We start from the raw sequence: 25,628 nt of genomic DNA on the forward strand, positions 1-25,628 counted from the left end.
ATAAATGATAAACAAAAAACATCTCTACCTCGTATAATTAATGTGTAATCTTTTTCCTAGGTTTAGCCCGGTTCACTACACCAAAAAAAAAAGTTGAAAGGCATGCTTGGTTTATGACAATTATTTTACATTGTTGCTTTGTGTTATCGTACTGTTAGACTTATTAATTATAATTATTACCTTCTTATAAATCATACTGAAGTCTTTGTTAATTTGTTTTTATGAATTAAGCATTTCCGTCCAGGAAAATCTCAGCCCGATGCAACGAAAGCGAAAATTGTTCCCTTTTTTTTTATTTATTTTGGAACGTTTCTTAATTTCATATCTTCCAGACACAACAAATCTATATAATTTAGATTTCTTCAGAGTATAGTGCTTAGGCACATTATTCATGTTACGACTATTGTTAACTTTCTTCTTATTTAAAACATTTTGTGTAAGCAATACATTATTTTCTAATCCTTAAATGAATGAATGAATGATATTAACCTTCTTTATCAAATATTAAGAACTGCCAGATTCTTTTCATACATATGTTTCAGATTTTCTTAATTAACGGGTTAGTTATACATTAAACTACCTTGATATAATAATTTATGAAACATGAATCACTGGGTACAAGTCGTTTTATTAATCCAGGCAATGGTTTCTTTGGTGAGGAAAGTATCAAGTTTCCGGATATTTTTTGAAATTATAAAAAAAAAAAAATAAAAGAGTAAATTTGTAATATCAAAAATTTAATTGAATACTACCCTCTTCTCTTCTACTCTTTCTTTGCTGCTTCCCCCAAGTCCAATTCGTCTTTCATGGTCACTTTTTTCATATTCACATAGCTCGTGAATGACAAATCAGAACTCTCTACAACAATTTAGATGGTTTACAAATTTTAGTTTTGAGCATAAAAGTTGCATGTCGTCATTGTTAGTGAATGCAGGAGAGAAATGAGTCATTGAGGACTGGAGTCACTTTGGATATTTAATACTTTACAAATTTTAATTTGTCATTCTTGTGGGTCATTAACACAAAATATAAAAATTGTGTAAAAATAAATAGCAGCCATAAAATTAACATATTCTTAATTAATCAGCAACTGAATTATCCACCTAAAACGAGTGGGGAATATTTAGCTAGGTATCTTTTCTTTTAGAAAATCATTTAAATAAAAACGTTTAAAACATTTTTTTAACACGTTTTTTAATAATTAAAATTTAATACATATAATTAATTAAATTATATTTTTATTATCAAAATTAAATTAGATAAATTAATTTAAACAAAAAAATAATAAATCAAATTTTAAATTAATCTAAATTAATATTATTTTTTATAGAAAATAATTACAATATTTTTATTATAAAAAATGACTAAAATAATTTCATTATATATATTAATTTTGAAAATCTAAATTCTAACCATCTTCATTTCTGGCGTGATAGGGTTAAGATTTAGAATGTTTTATAATAGTAATATTGTAATCATATTTTATAAAAAAAATATTAATTTAGACTGATTTAAAATTTAATTTATTAATTTTTTTACTAAACTAATTTATCTGATATAATTTTAATAAAAATAACACAATTTAATCAATTATATGTATTAAATTTTAATTATTAAAAAATATCTTTTTTTTAACATTTTTATCCGAACAGATCCTATCTTCTTATTCTGATCTTTTAAGATACAAATTTTTGGAAAAATTTCTAGTGTATAGGGAACATCAGTGTTCTAGTTATTTTAACCGTTAATTTTAATTAATATATATTATATATATATTTTTATAATTCAGATCAACGGTTAAAACAATTCAAATATCGGTGTTTCCTGTATACTTAAAACTCTTCCCAAACTTTTATGTGGCAAAGCGTGTGCCGTGCAACCCTAGCTATTAGCTGTAGGCCTGTGGCTACATCAATTATACAATTAAATAGTACCATGCACGTGCATTATTATATATAAAGATGAAATAATACCAAATTAAATAGTGTTTAAGTTAAGCGATGAAAATTATTGACAACAGCGTCTCTCTTACATACAAAGATACATTAAGCATTTTTTGTCTTCATTCATCCGCCACCAGTAAATATAGAATAAAAAAAATTGATAATTTAACACATGATCAAATGCTACCTAGGTGCAATAATTGCGTTGAAAAAATATTGACAATATAAAAATAAATATTTTTTAATATTCCATATTTATTTTAAAAGATAAATTTAATAATTTCGACACCAACAACAAAAAATTAGTCATATACAATAATATACAATAATTTAGTAATATTAAAAAATAATAATTTAAAATTATTTTATTTAATTTAAGATCTATAATTTTATATATTTATTTTAAAAATAATTAATAAATATCAAATACCATAATTTTAGATTAATTTTAACTAGTTTTTATTATTTTTCAAACTTTTTTTATAATGGCTAAACCAATACCGTGATGGCTATGTTTGTTTGCTAGATGACAAATACACAAAAGGAAGCACGGCATCTTTTTTATTTTTATTTATTATAGTTTCCAAAAAACGTGGGGGATCGGAAGAAGGGTATAAGATTCTATACTCATTCACCCGATCCATGACAAAATATCTTGTGCCTCATATTATTATTCCCATGGTTAGACACGTGTACACTCTTTCAATCATGGAGGCTGCACGCTGAGTTTTGACTAGTAGATAAAGAGATGACGGATCAAAATATTTTGTTAGTGGAGATAAATTATATATAATAAGATAATAATTTTTAGAGTAAATTGTATTTTCTTAATATTTTAAATTTTTAAAAATATATCTAATGTTTAGTTATATTTAATTTTATCTCTAATATTTTTTATTTGTGTCAAAATTATTTTTAAATGTCAATTTATATAAAATATTAAGAATAAATTAAAAATTTTTAAAAATAATTTTGACATAAATAAAAAATGTTAAGAACAAAATTAAATGAATATAAAATGTTAGAGAAAAAATTGAATGAAATTAAACGTTGAAAATATTTTAAAAAAATGTAAACATTAAGATAACAAATATATTTTATCCTAATTTTTATAATTATATTTTATTATTATAAAACATAATTTAAAATTTTTAGTCATTGTCCAAATCTGCTATAAAATTTTATACTTTGAATTTTAAAAACGTCTTTTTATTAGAAGAGGTTGATAAATTATTTTGAGATCCAAACTCTAATGGTAATATTTTTTTTTAATATTTCTTCATTACTAAAAAATAAATTTATAAACTTAAATTAATTATTAATAAATATAAATATTATAGAAATACAATTTATAATTTCACAAAAAAAAATTAAAAATATAATATGAATATAAAATACTCAGCAAATCAATCATAAAAAAAATACTAATAAAATTTTATTGTACAATAATATAATTACAAAACAAATGCAGTATAATTTAATAAAATAAATATTTAATTAAACCAAAAGAAATTAAAAATAGAATAAAGAAAATGGAAAAATAAAAAATTGGAAAAAAAATAAAGAAAGATAGCAGTAAAAAAGTTGGTTTTGAAAATAATTAAGATTAAAGTTGCTTATTTTGACTTCTCATTGTTTTATTATTATTTATTTAATTACTTTTTTATTAAATAGTTAAAATCAAATTTTATATATTTATAAAATCAAATTTAATTAAATATCTTTCAATAACATTGTAATTGTAAAGAGTGGGATTAAAATTATTTATATAATAAGAACAACTAAAATTTAATATTATATACTACTTAAAAATTTTATAAAACTCAATGAGAATATTTACCCTCACATACCATCAAGTAGATCCGTTCCTGGACAGGGATGAAACAATGGTACAATATAATGTGTGTAAATTGTTTGAAAGATAAAAAAATAATCTAAGAACGATATATGACCTTTTAATTAGATTGCTATTAGCAAAATAACAAAAGAAAATTAACACTTAATACGGAAGCAAGTATATACACAAAACTGCAAAAGAATAGTGTTCTTCAAAGTAATGTGAAGATTTCTGCAAGAATATTAACAGTTTAAGGAATTCACACAAAAGAATAGAAAAGGAATACTGTTATGAAAAAAGAGTATTCTTTTTTCCCCGGCACTAAATAAAGAAGTGAAAAAAGAATAATAATATATTTTCATTGAAGAATAATTTTATTTTCGATGTTATCATCATTATATAAATATATATCCCACCACGTGCGTGCATATCTATCACCAATGATTTTTTTCTTTTTAGAAAGACTTTAGCATAATTTGCGCTTTTGACTTGAGTTATTATAAGTAGAATTGAACTCACGTGGCTTCATTTAAAAATTAAAATAATTAGATTTTAAATGATCCCTATGAAACGATTATACAAAATCTAATTATTATAATAAAAATATTTGATAATTAAAAAATTAGTCAATCTTATTTAGTTTTCATTTTTTATTTAATTTCATCTTCATTCAGATATATAATGAATAGTTGATAATTTGTCCATTATAATTCGATCAAAAAATCCATATAAATTGACATATTTAATAAAATTAAAGTTAACTGAAAATCTCATCACTTAATAACAAAGAGCACGTTTCATATGATTGCCAATATATATAGCGTATATTACTCAGAAGATAAATTTTACATGATTATCAAAAGATTAGGTCAAAAAAAGTAATTCTATTATACAATATTTAAATTTAATTCATTTTATAAGAATGATAGTTTAAAAAAAAAAACGCTATTTATTATGAATATATATTATATTTATTTATTTTTATTTGAGTGTCAGAATATTTTTATAAGTGTTTAATGTCTTCAATTTTCTTGAAATTAACGTATAATAACTCATCTATTTCAGGCGAAGATGAACTTAGTCTTGAACAGGACGAATTATATACATCACAAGTTCACAACACTCACTTCACAAGAACAATTGGATATTGCTATAACTAGAATTTATGCTTATACCCAAATGTTCCTTTATTTTCATCCCTTGGAAATTTATATAGAACTGGGGTTCACAGAAATTATAGTGGCTTCAGAGGCAGGTAGTATTGAACTATTGATTGATGATGATGATGATGTAACCATATTCCTTTTTAGGATTTCATATTTTATATACTAAATCTTTTTTTTTTTTTTTTTTTGTCAATGAATTAAACAACTCCCAATTCTAGGTATTTTAATAGATTGGACAACCCCAAATTTTAAGTACATAATACACCCATATACTTCTCACACATTTATCATATTTTTTTTTCAAATGCATTCTCTAGAGTTTGAACTCTAGACATTAATAATGAAAAAAGAGTGAAACACCATCTGAGCTAAGGCTCTTTGACAAATCTATTTTTTCAATTTCACATAAAATTTAGATTTCTTTTAACTAGAGATGTGACAATGTAGAGGCCCAAATACATTTATGTACTACAGATGTGACAATGTAGAGGCCCAAATACATTTATGTACTACGAAAGATTCAAAGCATCTTAGTTAGTATAGCGGACCACACTACACCTTGTCCTCCTTAGTAGTTACTTCCTTATAATAACCTTCTCTTCACTATCTGATATATATATATATATAAAGTAAAATCTCACTCCCACGTCCCACTTCTAATTATTTTTCTAACTCTCATTTTATTTTTTATTAATTGAAAAATAATATTGTGATTTCTAATAATTAAGTTTGTCGGACATTCTACCCTCTTCATCCAAAGCTAATGAATATTATCTATATATTACATTAGCTGATGAAGTATCAAGAAATCATAAAGAATCATTTTAAAGAACAAAATATTTTCTACCATATCACCAATATGTTGTAATAAAATAGGACCATTAAATTTTTAAAAAAATTTTATAAGACAATTAAATTTCTAACTAATTTAAACATAAACTTATAATAAATCATGAAATAGAACAAGTATTTCTAAATTTTAACAAGTCATTGTACCTGCTATTATATTAGTTGTTAGCCTTGGTTGGTAATAACCTTAGTTCCTTGTCATTGCTACTGCTGTTTCTTCTTCTTCTTATGTTGCAGAGATTTTGTTTGATGACATGTGTAAGAAAGGGTTAGTCTCGAATAGTATTACTTTTACCACTTTGATTGATGGACAATGCAAATATGAAAAATTGATTTAGTCTGAAAAAATTTTCAAGTAATGATCAATCAAGCCATTAGGCCGGACTTAATCACGTACAATGCGCTGATCAATAGCCTTTGCAAGATCTGTGATTTGAAGGAAGTTAGGAAAGTTATGAATGAGATGAGTGAGAGAGGTTTAAAATCTAACAAAATCACGTTTACAACACTAATAGATGAATATTGCAAAGATAGGGACATGAAATTCGTATTGGAGATCAAAAAGAAAATGATTGAAAAGGATTGAACTTGATGAGGTAGCTTTTACAACACGTGCTTCTTCTTCTCACGCTCGTTTACGCACGAAACTTTTTCTTTTTCTCATTTTTCTTTGTGTTCCTCCTCCTCTTCCTCCTTCTTTTTTGTGTTTATTTTTCTTCACGTGTTTTTTCTTTATCGTCTTTCTTTTGTTGTTGTTGCTTTATTTTTTTTCTTCCTTCTCTCCCTATTGAAGAAGCAATAGAAGGTGAGGAAGAAGAGTTTTGAATTGTGCAGAATAGAAATGAACCAAAATTATATTTAGAAATGAACTGAAATTATATTTAGAATGAACCGAAAATTAAATTCAGAATATAAATTCGTTTTAAAACAAGCATAGACTAAATGACGATAAGGAGAAAACACGTGAAGAAAAAGGAACGCAAAAAAGAAATAGGAGAATGAGGAGGATGAGAAATGCGATGATGAAAAAGAAACTCCACGCGTACGTGAATTTGAAAAGAAGAAGAAGAAGAAGTAGTAGTATTATGTGCCTCTAATTTGAATGCTAAAATTGTTTGGATATGAAGAATAATTTATTTTAAAAATAATTAATAAATATAAAATAAAATAATTTTAAGCTAATTTTAACTAATTTTTATCGTTTTCCAAACATTTCCGTTAGAAGATATTGTGATAGATGATAGTGGAGCCCACATGCAGATTCTACATTCCAGCATGCATGAGAATCACATGGGTGCCCCCACGACTCGTAATTATATGAACTCAATTATTACAACACTCTTGTATCATTGTATGTACTGTGGATAAGGCATCATCATCATATGATGTCAAGAGAATTTCTTTACTACTACTACATCATCTTCATGAGGCAAAACAGAATAAATGATCATTATGTAAATAGAACTGATTCTCTGGTTTTGTTGCATTCTCATAACTGAAATTAAATAAGATAAAAACTAATCTATAATCAATTTGATGTGAAATTGATAATTAAAAACTGTTAAATAAAAATTTAGTAAATCAATTAAATTATTTAATATTTTTTAACTATCAATTCCATACATAAAGTTGACTGTATCTAAATTTTTAATGAAATAAAATAAAAGTAAAAAGTTGGTGCTGGCAGATTTAAAAATATGTATGGTCTGAAACTCCCAACAACCTAATAAGGTGTCAATAATTGATTCCAAAACATTTAATTATGTATTACGTTGCGTTCATACAATAATATCTGCTTGTGATACTAGCTACTATATAAATCAGAGGCATCATGCTACATGCTTCATTCCATTCTTGGTACTTAATTTCAATTATTCTTTAAAAATGGTGGGAAGTGTTGATTCAAGCATGAATGGAGGAGGTGTAGGGGGATGTTTGATCAAAGAACTAGTCCATCATGATGGCGAAAGGGAGAAGATAGTTCTGGGAAGAGATATGCATACGGTGTCGTTTGAAATCACTGAACCAGATCTGGATGATGACGTTACAGGAGAAAGAGAAGCTTATATGGCTAGTGTTTTATCCAAGTACAAAAAATCCCTGACAGAAAAAACCAAGTTCCATCTAGGTATATATATATAGTATTGATCCACTAGTATGCATGGCGTTGCAATTCAAAACTAACAAATTTATGATGACTTGTTTCAGGCTATCCGTACAATCTGGATTTCGACTACGATGCGCTGTGTCAGCTTCAGCACTTCTCCATAAACAACCTGGGGGATCCGTTTATTGAGAGCAACTACGGGGTGCACTCGAGGCAGTTCGAGGTTGGTGTTTTGGACTGGTTTGCAAGGTTGTGGGAACTTGACAAGAACCAGTACTGGGGATACATAACAAACTGTGGCACAGAAGGGAATCTCCATGGAATCCTTGTTGGCAGAGAGGTGTTTCCAGATGGAATCTTGTATGCCTCTCAGGAATCACACTACTCCGTTTTCAAGGCTGCTCGCATGTACAGAATGGACTGTGTCAAAGTCAACACTCTTTCCTCTGGCGAGATTGATTGCCATGATTTTAAGTCCAAGCTTCTTTGTAACAAGGATAAGCCTGCAATTGTTAATGTTAACATAGGTACAACTGTCAAAGGAGCTGTTGATGATCTTGATTTGGTTATTAACAAGCTTCAGGAAGCAGGATTCTCCCATGACAGATTCTATATCCATTGTGATGGGGCTTTGTTTGGTCTCATGTTACCTTTTGTCAAACGAGTAATTAATCAACCCTTCCAATTTCATTCATCAATTGTTAACTGTTAAATGATTTGACATGTTTAACTAATTCATCAGGCTCCGAAAGTGAGTTTCAAGAAGGCAATTGGAAGCGTGAGTGTGTCAGGGCACAAATTCGTTGGGTGTCCAATGCCATGTGGGGTGCTGATAACAAGATTGGAACACGTGAAGGTGCTGTCAAGGAACGTAGAGTACCTTGCCTCGAGAGATGCAACAATCATGGGTAGCCGTAACGGCCACGCGCCACTCTTCCTATGGTACACTCTAAACAGAAAAGGATACAGGGGATTCCGGAAAGAGGTTCAGAAATGCTTGAGGAACGCACACTACTTCAAGGACCGCCTCGTCCACGCGGGGATCGGAGCAATGCTGAACGAGCTCAGCAGCACCGTCGTGTTTGAGCGCCCTCACGACGAGGAGTTCGTGCGCAAGTGGCAGTTGGCGTGCCAGGGGAACATAGCACATGTTGTGGTCATGCCAAACGTCACCATACACAAGCTGGATGATTTTCTTGACGAGCTTGTGCAAAAGCGTGATGCATGGTTCGGAGAAGGGAAATCTCAGCCTCCTTGTATAGCTTCTGATGTTGGCATACACAATTGCCTTTGTGCTTTGCATAGGTGAGAAACTGTCACTCGGATATTTATAGAGTTGTTGTTGTGTGTAAACGCTTGTATGTATGATTTATGTTTCTTAATGTTTGTGGTATTCAAAGCAAATGTAGCTACACTGGAATGGATGAATTGAAGATTGTTTAATACCAGACTTGTTTTAATTTTCAGATAGACTCTTTTCCTTCTCTTCTAATTTGGTCTATAATTTACATTATTTTTACAATGACATGTGCTCCACAATTAATTATCTATTAGTAATCAAATTGATGTCTATGTTAGAATAAGAAATATTTTTTTGGTTTATAGATATAATTTTTCTAAGAAAACAAACTATAAAGAAGAAATGAAAAAAAAGTATAAGTAAGGGTTCAAAAAAATCTAATTTAAAAATTAAAAAGTTACAACATATTAATTATTTAATTTTTTTTTACCAAAGATAGGGAACTCAAATTCCTAACTTCTTAAGTGAGTATGAGAAGATTATATCATTTGAGCTATAATTCATTGGCATATTAATCATTTAACAAAAATATTATTTGTACACCAAAATCAGCCATCAATGTATTTATGTATAAATACATGTGTAGTTTAATTTATTTTCAATATGTATTTATATTTCAGTATGTATTTTATACTGATGGCTGACTTTAGTAGCTGATTTTAATGTATATCGTAACCTAACTCATCATTTAATTGCATAAAATGTATCTAACCAAAAATATTTTCAATCAATCAAATTATTTTTGCAATAACAAAATTAAAATAATTTTCCTTGCATATAACAACGATTGTGATATCGTTGGCATATGATGTAAATCGGTTGCATAAAAAGATGTTTCTTCTAAAATGAGAATCACATAAGAATTTGCAAAAAATACTCATGAGTAAATGTTTTTACCGTATAGTTATACTTTGTTTCACAGTTTACTAGTATGGGAAAGAAACAAGTCAAACAACATTAAACCAATAATAATACCACCATATATGAAAGGCCAGCGCAAACGAAAACCCTGAGGCCAGCGCTGCTTGCATGACTTAGTGGCTACCTTTTCTTCTTGCCTTGTGAAGTGTGCGAGTTCAATGTCTAACACAGCTACCAAGCCTGCAACACCCGTTAGCACCATCAGCTTATTGTCTTCTCTAACGGCTCCAAGTCTCCAACGCCCATCATCATCAGTGATGCTGTTGAGAGCAACCCATCATTGGCCCCCAAAACTGCTTCTCTCACCCACTGTGCTCGCTTGCAATAGTCACACACTTTTTCTTCTTCTTTCTGTGGTTTTTCCGCATCTAATAAGTTCAACATTCTTGTGTGAGGAACGTTATGGTTAGAATTAGATTCCTCATTATTAGAGGAATATGCTGGAGAAGTAGTGGTGTGTTTTGCCATGGGAAAGAGATAGATCTGTGAGAGAAATAGCAAGTTGATATATATATATATAGGTTAAGTATTTTTCGTCCCAAATGTAAGAGGTCAAAATCAAAATCGTTTTTGGCTTTTTTTTACGTATTAAAATTATGCTCAACGTTATAAAACGTTAAACAATATTTTTTGGACAATTTTATTCTTAAACAAAAATAAAAAAGAATGTTCCCATAAAGACGCAAAAAATATTTTTTTAAGATATTTTTTAATAATTAAAATTTAACATATATAATCACTTAAATTATATTATTTTTGTCAAAATTAGGTCAGGCAAATTAATTTGATCGAAAAATAGTGAATCAAATTTTGAATCCGTCTAAATTAATATTATTTTTTATAAAAAATGACTACAATATCTCTATTATATAAAATGACTAAAATACTTTTATTATATATATTAATTTTGATAATCCTAAATTCTAGCATTTTCTTCTCTATCGTTATAGGGTTATATATATATATATATATATATATATATATATATATATATAAAATAGGGATATTTTAGTTGTGTTTTATAATAGGGATATTGTAGTAATTTTTTATAAAAAATATTAATTTATACCGGTTCAAAATTTAATTTATTAATTTTTTTGCTAAATTAATTTGTCCGGTCTAATTTTAATAAAAATAATATAATTTAATTTATTTTATGTATTTAATTTTAATTTTTAAAAAACATTTTTATTTAAATGACTCCCAAATAAAAAAACCCTCTTTACCCTTACCCTTTCCCTCTTCCTTTCGGACAATTCTGCATAATCATCATCGTCGCTACATCTCTCTCCCTCTCCCTCTTTATTTTTTCATAGCCATCACTACTACCATCATTACACCTTCTTTACCATTACACCTTTTTCATTATCACTCACTCACAAACTAAATTCAGTAGCAGTAACAACAAATTCAATAACAAATTCAGCAATTTCAATAAATTTAGCAACAGCAACATATTTTCAGCAACAACAAAATCAAAATGAATCAATAGCAACAACAACAACAACATTCCCAAAATAAATTAATAGAAATTTTAGATTTAACAACAATTCAGCAATCATCAACCTAAACTTTAGATCCAAAATCAGGAAAAAAAATTAAAAAATAAAAAGGAATGATGTTTAATGTTCTTCAAACAAAAAAAAAAGAACAAAAGGAGGAAGAAGGAAGTGACGATGCAGAAACCTATTGTCATCAACCTCTGACCGCTGCCACCCTCAGTGCACCGGTTCTACCCTCCTTCTTCTTCCCCTTCTTTTCTTCTTCCTCTTCCTTTCAACTGCCACCTACTGTCACCGTCTATCGAAAGCTAACAGCAACTACAAGCGCCGTCTCTCCCTTTCCAGAACACGTCACAGCGCCACCATGTCGAGGGATTCGAAGCTGAAGACGACGAACTTGAAGACGCTTTTATTGATCCAACCACTCTTCGCTCTCCACTTTTCCAACCTCTCACAACTGACCTCACTCTTTCTACTCCCATCGATCCCCAACCTGATCCCAAACCCACTTCCGATCTCTCGAAACTGCTGCGCACCACCTTCGATTTCTGGACGAGGATGAATTGGAAGGCCTCCCCATCGAACATCCCTCCTGCGATCTCAATACTTCCCACTCCGATTCCACTTCCCCCTTCATCCTTTTAAATGCTTCCCACTCCGATTCCACTTCTCTTTCACCCCTTTAAATATTCTCTGTCTCTTTTATTTTTTTATTTTATAATTTTTTTCAATTATAAATAATTTGGTGAAAGAGAGGGAAAGTCTGGGGAAAAGAAAGAGGGAAAGAGACTCGACGATGATGATGATTGATGAAGAGATTTAGCTGGGGGTGGGGGGTGAAGGGTTTTTTTTTAAGGGTAAAATTGTGATAAAAATATTATTTATGGACAAAAGGATGATTTTATAACGTTTTATAACGTTGAGAATGATTCTAATACAAAAAAAAAAAAATTGGGAACGATTTTGATTTTGATCTAAGACCTTAAGGACGAAAAAAATACTTAACCCTATATATATATATATATATATATATATATATATATATATATATAATTGGTACACCAAAATTAATTAATAAAATTAACCACCAATATATTTATATATAAATATACGTATAATTTAATTTATTTTAATTTTAATGTATATTTGTATTCTAATATATATATTTATAATAATTAACTTAGTAGTTGATTTCAGTATAAATACTCTAAATTAAAATAAAGAAAACTAAGACATTTTTCTGCCTACCTCCACCGAATGTTTCTTCCTCTACCGCGCTTCAATTCCTTGTTGGATTATGGTTATCTCCGACATCAATTAACCATAACTACTCTTATCACTGTTATATGGTTTTAGCACGTAATTAATCAACACTTTTTTTTTTCTTAACCAACAATAATCCATCAATCAATACCAGTAGATGGACAAAGATTTAAAAAAATAATTAAAAACAAAGGTTTTAAAAAATAATTAAAAATAAAGAAAATAAAAGTTGATTGATTTTAGTTCTAGTTAAGTTTTATTTTGTAATATATGCTATCTAGCAAATGGAAAAAATTGAAAACTATTTTTTTTTCGGTTAACTCTCATTCAACAGTTCTTTTTTATTTTTCTTCATTATTTTATTGAATAATTATTGAGATAAAAAAGTTAATTATTTTATTGAATAATTATTGGTTAGAATTAATTACAGAAATACTTGTATTTGGAGCAATACCAAATAATATAAATTAAAAAAAAAATGTAATGCCACCTCAATTGTAATCTTTGGAAACATGCCAATGGCGTTATTTAATTAACCCTGGCCATGCATTAATTAATAAAGTTTCACATTACATAATTATTCATACAACACACTTGCTTTTAGTATGAGAGGAAAATCATCCTTCCCCCAGCTACTAAATCAAATCAACAAATCCTAAACCCAAACAAAGTCATCAAAGTCTTGTTGAAGCTCAAAACTGAAAAGCTAAAAGTTATCATATATAGCTATTAATTATTATCATTAATAATAATAATAAATAATAATAACTATTATTATTATTAGCTAAAAGCATGCATCACAACCATCTCTATAGTTAATGTTTTTAAAGGGTGTGCATGTTCTTAGCTATTATATCTAGGCCTCAATCTTTGCCTCTTCTTGAATGACCTTTAACTCCTTGGGCTCTACTACCTCTAACTTTACCACCTCCGCCACGCCGGACGCCTCCGCCTCTGCCGCCTCCGATTTTGGTGCCTCCTCCTCCTTCTGCCAATATACAATATCCACATATTATTCTTAAGATGATAATTTCATAGTTTTCAGATTTTACTACAATAAACAAGAGTATATAATGATGTAACATTCTTGATGCAGGGGTGAATACTGAATACTGAAAACTACTTTAGAAGCATTGTATGTAAAGAAATTTCATACTACTAACAATATAATAATAAAATTTAAATTGTAGAGAAAAATACTAAATTAAATATGCAAGTACCTCATTGAGCAAGTTATGAAGGGACTTCTGATCAGAAGCATTATTATAGGGTATCTCCTCTAACTTATTATAATTAATGGTATCAACATTATTTTCTTGTTCATCTTCATTCTTTTCCTTATGCTTGAGCTCATTCTGGTTCATCACGGGCTCCTCTTCAATTGGCTCAAGACCTTCCTTAGTCTTAGGCTTGGCACCACAGTTACCCATGTTCAATTATTATTGCTAGACTCAAATTGTTGTTTTTGGTTGAGAGAATATAATGAAGAAACAAAGAAAGTTAATTATTACTATACCTTCTTGGTGGTTCTCCCCCTTGGTTAATTATGAGAGAAAGAACACTAAGAAGGCAATAGGGAAAGTGCCAAAAAAGAATAAAATAATAGTTGATATCCCAAAGTAGTTTATAAAGGGTGGGTTTTGGATTGTTTTGTTCCTAATAGCCAGCAATATTTTGAGGAGGCCAACGGTTGCCCTTGCTTTTTTATTCCTTTTCTTAAATAGCCTTTCTTCTTACTCTATCAACACAATTACAACTTTTTAAAACCATGGGCTGTGAGTCTTTTCAATTAACCAATCATTAAAAAGCTAATCCAAACATGTTGTTTGGTTCAATTTGGTTATGTTATACTTTTAAGAATCAAAGTAAATTACGATTTTAATCATTTTTGTTTTTATTAAAAAATGGAAAATTAAAGTCCTATATTTATTAAATTATATCAATTATTAATAGTATTTTTTTTCTAAATGAAATTGCACAATCATAAACTTTAAATAAATAATTCTATGTATAATTATTTGATTTATTGGAAGCTAACTCTAGCTTTTCATTTTGAAGAGGAGGTAGATTTCATATCAACAAAAATGGTGGTGGATTGAAGTCATTGAAGTGGCGGCAAACTTGGCTGGTAAAGTTATATATTTTTTTTGTCTGAATAAATAATTTCTAACATTTTAGCAATCTTTATTTTAAAGTTTTTATTATGGGTGAGTACCGGTCGGTTTAGTTCGGGTTCATAGTAAAATTAGAATCGAACCGATCAAAATATAATTGGTTCGAATTTGTGTTTTTTTGTAAATGTATCCAAATTAAACCAAAACGATTAAGAACGGATTGGTTCGACTCGGGTAATTGGATACCTAATGACTTTGAAATTCATAAAAAAAAAACCAAATTTTTATCTTAAAAATTCAACAAGTACAATAAACATGTAATATCAATAGAAATAATCCAAACATGTTAAATACTAAATACATTAAAAACTAAACTCATTAAAATTCAAACATATTAGTAGTGAATAATCTTTGTCTAATGAAAAAGTCATATATATATTTTTTATTTAATTAATATATGATCGAGTTCGCGGGTTGGTTCGGGTTCCGCACCCCAGAACCGATACTCGAACCAATCACTAACAAAGACCATCGATTTAGTTCGAGTTGGACCCGATTACCCGTTAGTTTTAGAACCAATTTAATTGGTTCGGTTCGGATTCGAACGGATAATTGGGTACCCGCTACCCATGTTCACCCCTAGTTTTTATTAAATTAATTTTTCATATGAAGATATTGAAGATGATATCTGATGAAAATTGTTGAATAATTTAATATATTTGACTGAAGTATTTAATAAAACATACATTTACATCTTAATTATTTCATACAAATATAATGTGTTTTTTTTTTTGGGCAAGGCAAAATCTCGTTCTTAGTTTCTTTTTGGACAGAAAGCCCACTAAGCTTTTCTGGAAACAACAAAAAAGGTAGTAACTAGTAAGGAGTGCCAAAAAGGGAGGCAGATCAAAGAACGTTGACATTATGACCCAAAAAAAAAAAAGAACGTTGACAGGTTCAAACTTGAAAGGAGTTGGATCCGAAACCCAAGCACCCCCCAAAACCCAAGAAGCAACCCTCTCCTTTCTCTCCCTCCCTCCTTTCCATCGCATCGCATCGCACTAACCACGCTCTCTCTCTCTCTGCTCCCAACGCTAACTGCAATGTAAGTCTCCTCAATCAGATCTGTTCTCTTTGTACTTGATTCCTCCCATGGATCTGATCCTATGTTAATTTGTTGTTTTCTTATTTATTGACCTGCACTTAGGGCTGACGACGAACCCGTTGATCAAAAGAGATATCTCGAAGACTCTTGCAAACCAAAGTGTGTCAAACCATTACTTGAATATCAGGTATGGATTCCTTTATTTTTTTTGCTTTTTCTACAAGATGGCTTCTGGAATGGCAGAATAGATAGATTCAAAGATTTAGGACAAAATGGTAAAACACTACTAGGAAATGAAATGCTTATATTTTTTACTGCAATCTTATATGGTCATATGGATGATGTGAGTTGGTTATAAATTTTTACTGAACCGTATAATCTAGAAACAAACAAGAGATGCTACCATTCTTTCATTCTGTTCTTCAATTGTATTATTGCTTAGTAGAGAAAAAGTAATTCTCCAACTTGCTACAGGCATGTATCAAGAGGATTGATGGTGATGATTCCGGTCACAAACACTGCACTGGGCAATATTTTGATTACTGGTCATGTATTGATAAATGTGTAAGTATTACAGTTTATAAAGCAAACAACAACCATTTTGTTCTCTCTGAATACCAGTAATAAATCATCATGTTGCAATGCAGGTTGCGCCAAAGCTATTCCCCAAACTGAAGTAATGAGGGAAATTTTTTCAGTTGTTTTATCAAATACCTCCTGTTTACATCATTCACAAATAACAAAACTACCCGGACTTTATTCCCCTACAGTTATCATTGTGTTTAGTGTGAAATTTTGAAATCATGTTGAGCTTAGACTGTGATTAATAAGAACATTATGCGAAATTATTATACCTTTTAGATTCTGAAGGATGTATTCTGTCTTGAATTATTTGTTAATAAGTAGGGTGTTGATTGAAGAGCTTATATTGTTGGATTGATTTACTGTCCGACACGCACATTTGAATAGGAAAAATTTACCTTGCCCATATTTCTTGAGTGATCCATTTGCTGTTCTCCAAGGAATATTATGACAGAAAATATATGACTACTGAGGTCTGAGTCTGACGTGGGAACTAGCCACGTCCACGCCATTATTAAGTGTTTGTTGCAGCAAGATCCGAAGCTAAAAGGTAAAGGAAAGTTGTTGCTAACTATATGATTCAAGTTCAACGTAATTCAATACAAAGTGGTTCTGAAATGTAAGCATCTTTGTCTCATCGTAGAAGGGCATTACAATTTGTCAAAGCAAATCAGTTGGCTTAGTTTTAAACTTTTAATCCTACTCACATTACATTACGATCGTGCGCTGAATTTAGTTTAATTTTATAGTGAAACCAGTTTGATACTACAGCGTCTCTGTTCCCATACAACAATATTTTATTTTTTTAACGATTCACTTTCACTGGAAGTGGGTTGGATGGGTGACTTCCGTGAAGTGCAGCTAGATGATTTAACTGATTTGACTAAATTTTCGCTCATGTGAAGTCGACTGTACCTGAGTTTTTACTTTTTCATTTTTTTTTTCATTCAAAAAATTTGAGAAGAAAAATATAATAATAGAAAAATATAATTATAAAAAATTAACAAGAATAATGAAAGAAAAAATAAAAATTAAGTTGTATTCCTTGGTAGTGTCTCTGTGTCCTTCTTGTCAAGATAATATATTAGTTCAGTGTCTTTGGACACAATGTCTCTATCTATGTCTCATCTGTCAAACAAGACTTTGAGTATTAGACTTAATGAATTTTGATCCTCTAAATTTTAAATTTTACTTTAGAGGGTAAAATATCATTTCTCATCATTTATTTTGTTTTTTTTATCGGATGTCTCCAAAAGAACCTCATCATTTATTTTATAGATGAGACTAAAAAAAGATATGAAAAAAAAATTATTTAATAATAAAAAATTACACTTTATTTTCTAAAATAAAAATTTAAAATTTAAAAAATTCAAATTTCACTGTAAGCCGCACACAATCAGCACTACTCCGGTTACACGAAACTTCATGTTGCAAACAACGAACCGTAACAATGGTGCCGGTGCATACAAATTATCCACACTTGATTAAGGAAGGATACATTTCTTCCACTCAACCACGCTCTATCACCTGATTTTATAAAAGATTCTAATATGTTTTCACTCCTCCAATCATCAGTTGGAACAATACAGTCATACAGAGAAACAAATAAAACGAAGGAAAGTTGCTTCCGTTGACATAATTGTAACAAGATAAATGTTAGAGAATCTATATTTTTATTAATATTAATCAATATTTTAGTTCAAAAACTTATTTTTATATTATTATAATTTAAAATTTAGGATTTAAAATTTAATATTTAAATTTTTTAATTGGCCAAATGTTTGATAAAAATAATAAATGTTATTAATCATATAGTATTACTCTTGACTCTCGTAACAAAACTCCAAATTTAATTTAAAACAGCATCAGTTCTGTATAGACAATCAGACAATTGGAACCATTATTACTTTTACATCCATTATACACGTTAAATTAAATCATATTGAAAAGTTGACAATTCACATTTTTCTTTCCGTAATATGTATTCTAATTCCATAGGCATCAGCATCCAATTTGGTAACCAAGCCAAGCCCACTCACATGATGCACATAAACATACACTTTCTGAAGGTACATTAATGACAAGCATTTAAGCGTTGATCATTAGTTTTTATTCTTTCCAAATATATATAAAACAAGTTTAATTTTTATAACCTTATATATAATTTAAGGTCAAACAAAGAATTTAATGGTATGTCATTAATGATTCTTATTTCTCATGTTATTCTTTTTTTTTGTTTGGTACCTGTAAGAAGTCGTAAGTTCGACTCTTTCTATCTTTGATTAAAAAAAAAAAAGATGTGCTTCTCATTTAGTTCCAAGGAATAAAAGAGATATCTATTTTTTATTTTATTTTTCAATAGATACTGCCTGCCCCTATCATTTTTTTACCAATAATATTTGAGAAATAATAAAAAATTAATTTAAACAATTTAACAAATTATTTTATTCAATATTTATTAATTATCATTAGAATAATTGTATAATTTTAAATATTATATTTATAAAATAATTTTAGATATTGTCTTTCTAACCTTACTGATCATTTATTCTATATATATTTTATCTGAACTATTGGGGGTTGGAGTTTACTATTATATTACTAAATAAATTGAATTCCTTTAAAGTATATATGTTAGTGTAGTCCACTGTGTAATCCCACTAATCAAGTGCAAAGGTTAAGATGTAATTGGAAAGGCGCATAATGAATCAAATGTTTAATTATTTACTGAAACTAACACCTCTCTGATCTTGGCCTAACTAAGTAACTCAATTGAAAGAGGTAGCCACTATCATTCAAAACCTAATTATAATTAACGAGCAAGTTCAGGTGGTTGGGAGATGGAAGGGTTGAAACCAGTGATACTAATGGTGTTACTACAGATATTATATGCAGCGCTGAACGTGTTGTATAAGCTCGCTATATTTGATGGAATGAGCATGAGAGTGGCTTCTGCTTACCGTCTCATCTTTGCATCTGCTTTTACTCTCCCACTTGCTCTCTTCTTTGATAGGAACAACCCACCAAGAATTACCAGCAAGGTGCTTTTTATGGAATGTCTTTGTGGATTTTTCGGGTATATATATGCTTCTACCTACCTACACTCTTTTCTTATTATATGCTGCATTATATATTATGCTTATTTAAATCATCTGCAGCGGAAGTTTATTTCTCAACCTTTATTTTGCCGCCCTGTCTCTGTTGCCCGCGACGTTCATGTTGGCCATCAACAACCTTGCTCCGGCTGTCACCTTTGTTATGGCCATAATTTTCCGGTGTGTAGTATGCTTTATATATATATACACACCTTATTTATTTATTTTATTATTTTTTAATTTATAAAAAATAGGAGTGTCCAATTCGCAATTTCTAAGTGAGTACGAAAATAACTATGCCATTTAAATTATAGTTGGTTGCCATACACTTTATTTATTTATTTTTTAGTGTTGTCAACACATTTAATTTTGCATATTATTATTAGACAAATTGTACTGATAAATTGAAAACTCAAATTTATATTTCGGAAATTTAATTAGAATTTATTGGAAACTAAAGCTACTTTCGGAATTGATAACATCATTTTAATAATTTAAAAGTAGTTTACCAAGTGGTGAAAACTCAAGTGAAGTCGACTTCACGTAAAGTTGATATCTAAGAGCCGTTAGATGAAAATTTAGTCAAATCAGTCAAATCATTTAACGGTTCTCAAGTATCAACTTCACGTGAAGTCAACTTTACCTGAGTTTTTACCTTAGCAAGTATATAATAGTAATAATAATAGGAAAAGTCTAGGGACCAGCAACTTTAGAAAATTCTAGCCAGCATGTAACCAGTAAAGAAAAGTGAACCATTGGATAAAATCTTACACCAATCTCATACCATTAAAATCATCATTGACGGCTATTTAATGGCTACAAATCACAAAAATTACTGGCTCCTTAACACTCCTCGTAATAATAAAGTAGTTGGTTTTTGTAGTTTGGAAAAACTGAACTTGGGATCCGCAGCGGGAAAAGCGAAGGTACTAGGAACAGTAACTGGAATTACAGGGGCAATGGTGTTAAGCTTTTTCAGAGGTGTTGAAATTGATATTTGGTCCACACACATAGATCTCTTGCATCGTAATCATCCTCCACCACATGGTGAATATGCCAACAAACTCTTGGGTCTCACATATGCCATAGCAAGCTGCTGCTCCTTTTCTCTCTGGCTCAACATTCAGGTACGAATAATTGAACCAATTTGAATTGCTCAAGTGGTCAGCTCACTCGTCCACTCAAACATTTTGCAGGGTAAAATGAATGGTAAAGAATACCCAAGGCATCACACAGGGACAGCATTGATGTCCACAATGGGCGCAATACAGGCGACTGTTTTTGCTCTTTGTGTTGATAGGGATTGGACCCAATGGCGCCTTGGTTGGAACATAAGGCTTCTCACTGTGGCTTACGCGGTACGTATTTAACATCTATTAGGATTAATAACGAATTATATATGTTCATTAACATATAATTAATTGTCAGGGAATCGTAGCATCAGGTATAGTGATTATTATTACTGCGTGGTGCATAAAAGTGAGAGGCCCTCTATTTGCGTCTATTTTCAATCCTCTACAGCTTCTGCTTGTGGCTATTGTTGCTTCTTTGATTCTCAATGAGAATTTATATTTAGGAAGGTACATATATATATCAAACTCATCACACATTATATTTCTTCGCATTTCTCATTATTCACGAATTAATTAATAATTTATATGTAGTGTGGTTGGAGGAGTGGTGATTGTGATTGGCTTGTACACGGTGCTATGGGGAAAGAGCAAAGAAATTGAAGAGAAGCAGAGGATGGATGAGTTAATGAATAATAATAAAGGGTCCCAAGTTGTTGATGTTGATGTTGTTGTTAGGTCTCCGCAAATAGATGATCATCAAAGTGAACAACACAACAATATATAGTGACTGGTAGTGGATGTTCATCACTTCATCGTCATATCAAACTACCACTACTACTACGTAAGGACAATGCTGTTTCCATAATTCGTATGGAAACACACAATTATTCAACACAAAAGTCATGTCATCTCATCATCCCAACACACAAGAATTGCTGAATACGGAATATTTATTTACAGTTATTTTTATCTGAACTTAATAATGTAAATTTTTATATTTTTGTATTTTCTGTAGTCTAATGTGACACGTCATATTTTACTAGCTAGCTGCTAGAGAAGTGTTAGGGATTAGCAGTTTTTGTAATTTGTAGCCATCAAATAATCATTAATGATGATTTTAATAGTGTAAAATTTCATCTAATGACTCAATTTTTTTTATGGTTACATACTAGCCAAAATTTAATAAAGTTGTTAACCCCTAAACTTTTCCCTAACTGGTAAGGACATACATCACATTGTCTTATATTCGGTGCCATAGTATTCATATTTTATTAATGCATCTAAATAATATTATTTGTAGGATGACGTAAAAATATATTTACTTAAAAATAATAATTTAGGTGTAAATATATATTATATTAAATAATTTAGTTAAACATATTAAAATATAAGTAAATGACCACTTAATATTTGTGAATCTTAGTATTTGTACATATTAAAGTTCTACAGTACATTTACTTCATCATATAAAAAAAGAGAAAGTAATAGAGTTAATTTTTTATTTATACAGAGTAGTTGATTAAATATTGAATAGATGCACTCCACGTAGATAAGTAAAGAATACATTAGTTAAATTCATCATACTTTTAGATTGAAAATCTTACATTTAATGGAACAGCCGAATATGTATGTGTCATGTGTATGAGAAATATAAAAGTGTGCATTATGTTTCTTTGGCGATACTGCACTGTACGTAAACGTTAAAATTGGTTCATTTCTTTATTATATTTTTTTTTATATTAATGAAATTAACTTATAGCAAGTTTAATTATTAATTTATCTGTTAAATTAAAAGTTAATTAGAATTAACAATTTTTTTAAAAAAAATTATTATTTTTTAAGAATAATTATTAGGGTCATTTAGTTTTTATTTTTTATTATTTTTTAAAAAATATATTAACTAAATTTATTATGTAAAACTAAAAAATATTAATAATTTTAAATTGTTTTTATTTATAGAAATTAAATAGAAAATGTATTAATGATTAATGTATCATATAAATATATTTTAGAACAAAATTATTATTAAAAAAATTAATTAGTCTCACAAAATTAAATATCAAAAATTAAAATAAATATTATTTTTATTAACAGCTTCATAGTTCTTCAAAAAAATGATCAAACTCAGCATTTACTAATTAATTAATTAAGTTGCCTATTATCTCTTGTTCATCGATCTTGCAAGTTGCATGCACATCTATCTCTATATATAGGACACGGGTTTTCTTTATATGAATTTAGTTACCATGTCCTTATGGCACATATTAAATTTACAAATTAAAAATTTTTTTTATTAAAAATATAAAAAATTAAAAATTTTAATATATTTATTTTATATTTTAAATAAAAATATTTAAATTTTTTTATTAATAATAAACTTATGATGTACCATAAAAATACATATTAACTATATTCTCTTTATATTTACTACTATAATTATGCACCAATATGATTATATAATCAAGATCTATATATTAAATAAAAAATGATATATACACACGAAATTAAATATTATTTTTTTTACTAAAGATAAAAAATCTTAAAATAATCATAATCTCTTAGATGATGAATATAAAATAATTATGTCATTTAAATTATAATTTATTGGTAAAATTAAATATTAAATTAATTATAATGTATGTATGTATATTTATTGTTCAACTTATATTTTATGTATATTTTATATTTTAATATATATTTTATATTAATTATTAATATAATAATTAATTTTTTATGTACACATAATAACAATCATGTCAGATATAAACAAAAAATTAATTATTAAATCAGTTATTTTTATAAAAATATTAAAAATAAAATATATATTAAAATAAATTAATATTATATATATTTATATACAAATATATAATAATAAAATTTTTAGTATGTTTATAATATTTTTTATTTAAAAAATATAAAATGTAAATGAATAAAATCATATTTCGTCAAAGCTATGCTTAGTCAGGCCACACATACGACAATACACATTTAAATGATAAAAATGAGTGGAAATTAAAGTTACTTTTTGCACTGCAAATTATAATATTGTATTTAATTCACGATCATTGTTATAGAGCTTGGAAAAAATTGAATCTGGGAGCAACACTAGGAAAGGCCAAAGTGTTAGGAACTACAAGTGTAATTGGTGGGGGCAATGGTGTTGACTTTCTACAAATTGATATTTTTCCATTATTTTATTTCCCATCAACCTTGAATTTGCATCCACATCAGAACCGCATGAAGCTGATTATTAATTCTGCCAGTCAATTACATTGTTGGGACTTGAGAGTTCTATCTATGTGCTAGTGCCAGTGCTATTCACGTAACATTTCTTTAAATTATATTTGCTAGTAAAGACTAAGATCTTCGAATTATGTCTATTAGAGAGATGAGAGATGGGTAAAATAAATTTAAGATGAGAGAATTATAAAAATAAAAGTACTTATTAATTTAATTATCCTCCCCCAAGGTAAGTGAAAAAAGAAATGAAGGAAGGAATAATAAAAGTATAATAATTTTGAGCGTTGTTTAATTTCCTCAAAGAAACTCTAATAATACGAAAGTGCAAGTATTCTGTAGACGTATCCACTAGCCGCTATACATCATTGAAATAAATGAAGTTAAGACTTTGCATTGCGTAATGCATAATGTATAATAATGGGCAACAAGATAAGTGGCAAAATTAAACCATTGGTTTAATTAGGTAGTTTATTAAGATCGAAGATTTCTTATTTATGCACAATTTCTATTCTCTCACGTATGTATGTGTGGGAATCTATGGAGAATATGATATCTGCTCTCTAATAATAAGCACTAATAAATTCTGTATGTCTTGTATATATATATGGTGGGTGATGACTGATGACAAGATCATTTGAAGAATGGGATATATGCTCTATTGCTCTCAATCAACAAACCATCATAATCTGATGTGAAGTGTCTGCTTTCTGTGGGACAACGGACAAATTCAAATAACAAATTAATGTGAAAATTTAAGTGCACTGCAAACTTAATAGTTTTGAAAATTGTTAAATAATTTAATAAGTTTGACTAAATTATTATTTATCAGTTTTCAACTATTAACTTTATATAAAAATTGTACTTAAATTTTCATATTTTATTTTTTTTATATTTCTACTATTTTCATTTAACTACTACTTTTTTAATAGTCTAATTATTAAATGTTTGATTAAGTAAATAGGATTTTGTTGAACTACTACGGAAAAAAAAACAAAAGTCCGTTTTTTAATTTTAGTGGTATTTTTTAATAATGTAAAAATTTGGTGCATTTTTTTATATACCACAAATCTGAGGATCAAACTTGTTTTTTATTATTTTAAAAATTTTTAAATATACAAATATGACCCTCAAATTTATATTCTAATATTAATTTTTTTTTAAACATACTAATTGAATTCTCTTATTTACTTTACAGGGGAAAAAAATTATTTCATCGATCAATTTGTATAATATAAAATTTGACTGGTCTGATTTGTTATTTAAAAGAAAAAAATAAAATAAATCTATATTAAAAAAAAAACACACCAATTAACCATGATATAAACACATAATTTTTTTCATTTCTAAAAAAATGTAACAAATTTTAATTTAATAAAATATGTATCATTTTAACCAATCTCTTTTTGTCAAATATACTAGTGACAGTAGTAGGATGGCAAATGAAATGATGAAGCAGTAGTACTAAAGCATAGCCTCGCCCACCGGGGAAGGACTTATTGGCGAAGTTAGTTCATGATTCATGAGTGGTGGT

The 25,628-nt window shown here is 28.6% G+C and overlaps 4 protein-coding genes across 4 annotated transcripts; 3 read left to right on the forward strand and 1 right to left on the reverse strand.

Annotated features, from left to right (window-relative positions):
- Positions 1–7,471: 7,471 nt before the first annotated feature.
- On the forward strand, positions 7,472–9,368 carry LOC107631601 (serine decarboxylase). Its single transcript, XM_016335093.3, has 3 exons — positions 7,472–7,923; positions 8,004–8,566; positions 8,645–9,368. The coding sequence occupies exons 1-3, from the start codon at positions 7,680–7,682 to the stop codon at positions 9,209–9,211; spliced, it is 1,374 nt and encodes a 457-aa protein (XP_016190579.1). The 5' UTR covers positions 7,472–7,679; the 3' UTR covers positions 9,212–9,368.
- Positions 9,369–13,399: 4,031 nt separating this feature from the next.
- LOC107631599 (uncharacterized) lies at positions 13,400–14,492 on the reverse strand. The gene is made up of 2 exons (XM_016335091.3): positions 14,109–14,492; positions 13,400–13,876 (listed from the first exon to the last, which is right to left on the reverse strand). The coding sequence occupies exons 1-2, from the start codon at positions 14,316–14,318 to the stop codon at positions 13,745–13,747; spliced, it is 342 nt and encodes a 113-aa protein (XP_016190577.1). The 5' UTR covers positions 14,319–14,492; the 3' UTR covers positions 13,400–13,744.
- A 1,469-nt stretch (positions 14,493–15,961) lies between these two features.
- LOC107631600 (cytochrome b-c1 complex subunit 6-1, mitochondrial) lies at positions 15,962–17,033 on the forward strand. The gene is made up of 4 exons (XM_016335092.3): positions 15,962–16,107; positions 16,210–16,294; positions 16,582–16,671; positions 16,755–17,033. Coding segments are annotated over exons 1-4 (210 nt in total). The 5' UTR covers positions 15,962–16,105; the 3' UTR covers positions 16,788–17,033.
- A 2,322-nt stretch (positions 17,034–19,355) lies between these two features.
- On the forward strand, positions 19,356–22,159 carry LOC107631598 (WAT1-related protein At1g25270). Its single transcript, XM_016335090.3, has 7 exons — positions 19,356–19,765; positions 19,848–19,964; positions 20,668–20,911; positions 20,981–21,142; positions 21,213–21,364; positions 21,449–21,915; positions 22,080–22,159. The coding sequence occupies exons 1-6, from the start codon at positions 19,530–19,532 to the stop codon at positions 21,639–21,641; spliced, it is 1,104 nt and encodes a 367-aa protein (XP_016190576.1). The 5' UTR covers positions 19,356–19,529; the 3' UTR covers positions 21,642–21,915; positions 22,080–22,159.
- Positions 22,160–25,628: the final 3,469 nt, after the last annotated feature.

The sequence above is a fragment of the Arachis ipaensis genome, chromosome B3, assembly GCF_059453495.1.
Source record: "Arachis ipaensis isolate K30076 ecotype BB chromosome B3, ASM5945349v1, whole genome shotgun sequence".
NCBI lineage: Eukaryota > Viridiplantae > Streptophyta > Magnoliopsida > Fabales > Fabaceae > Arachis > Arachis ipaensis.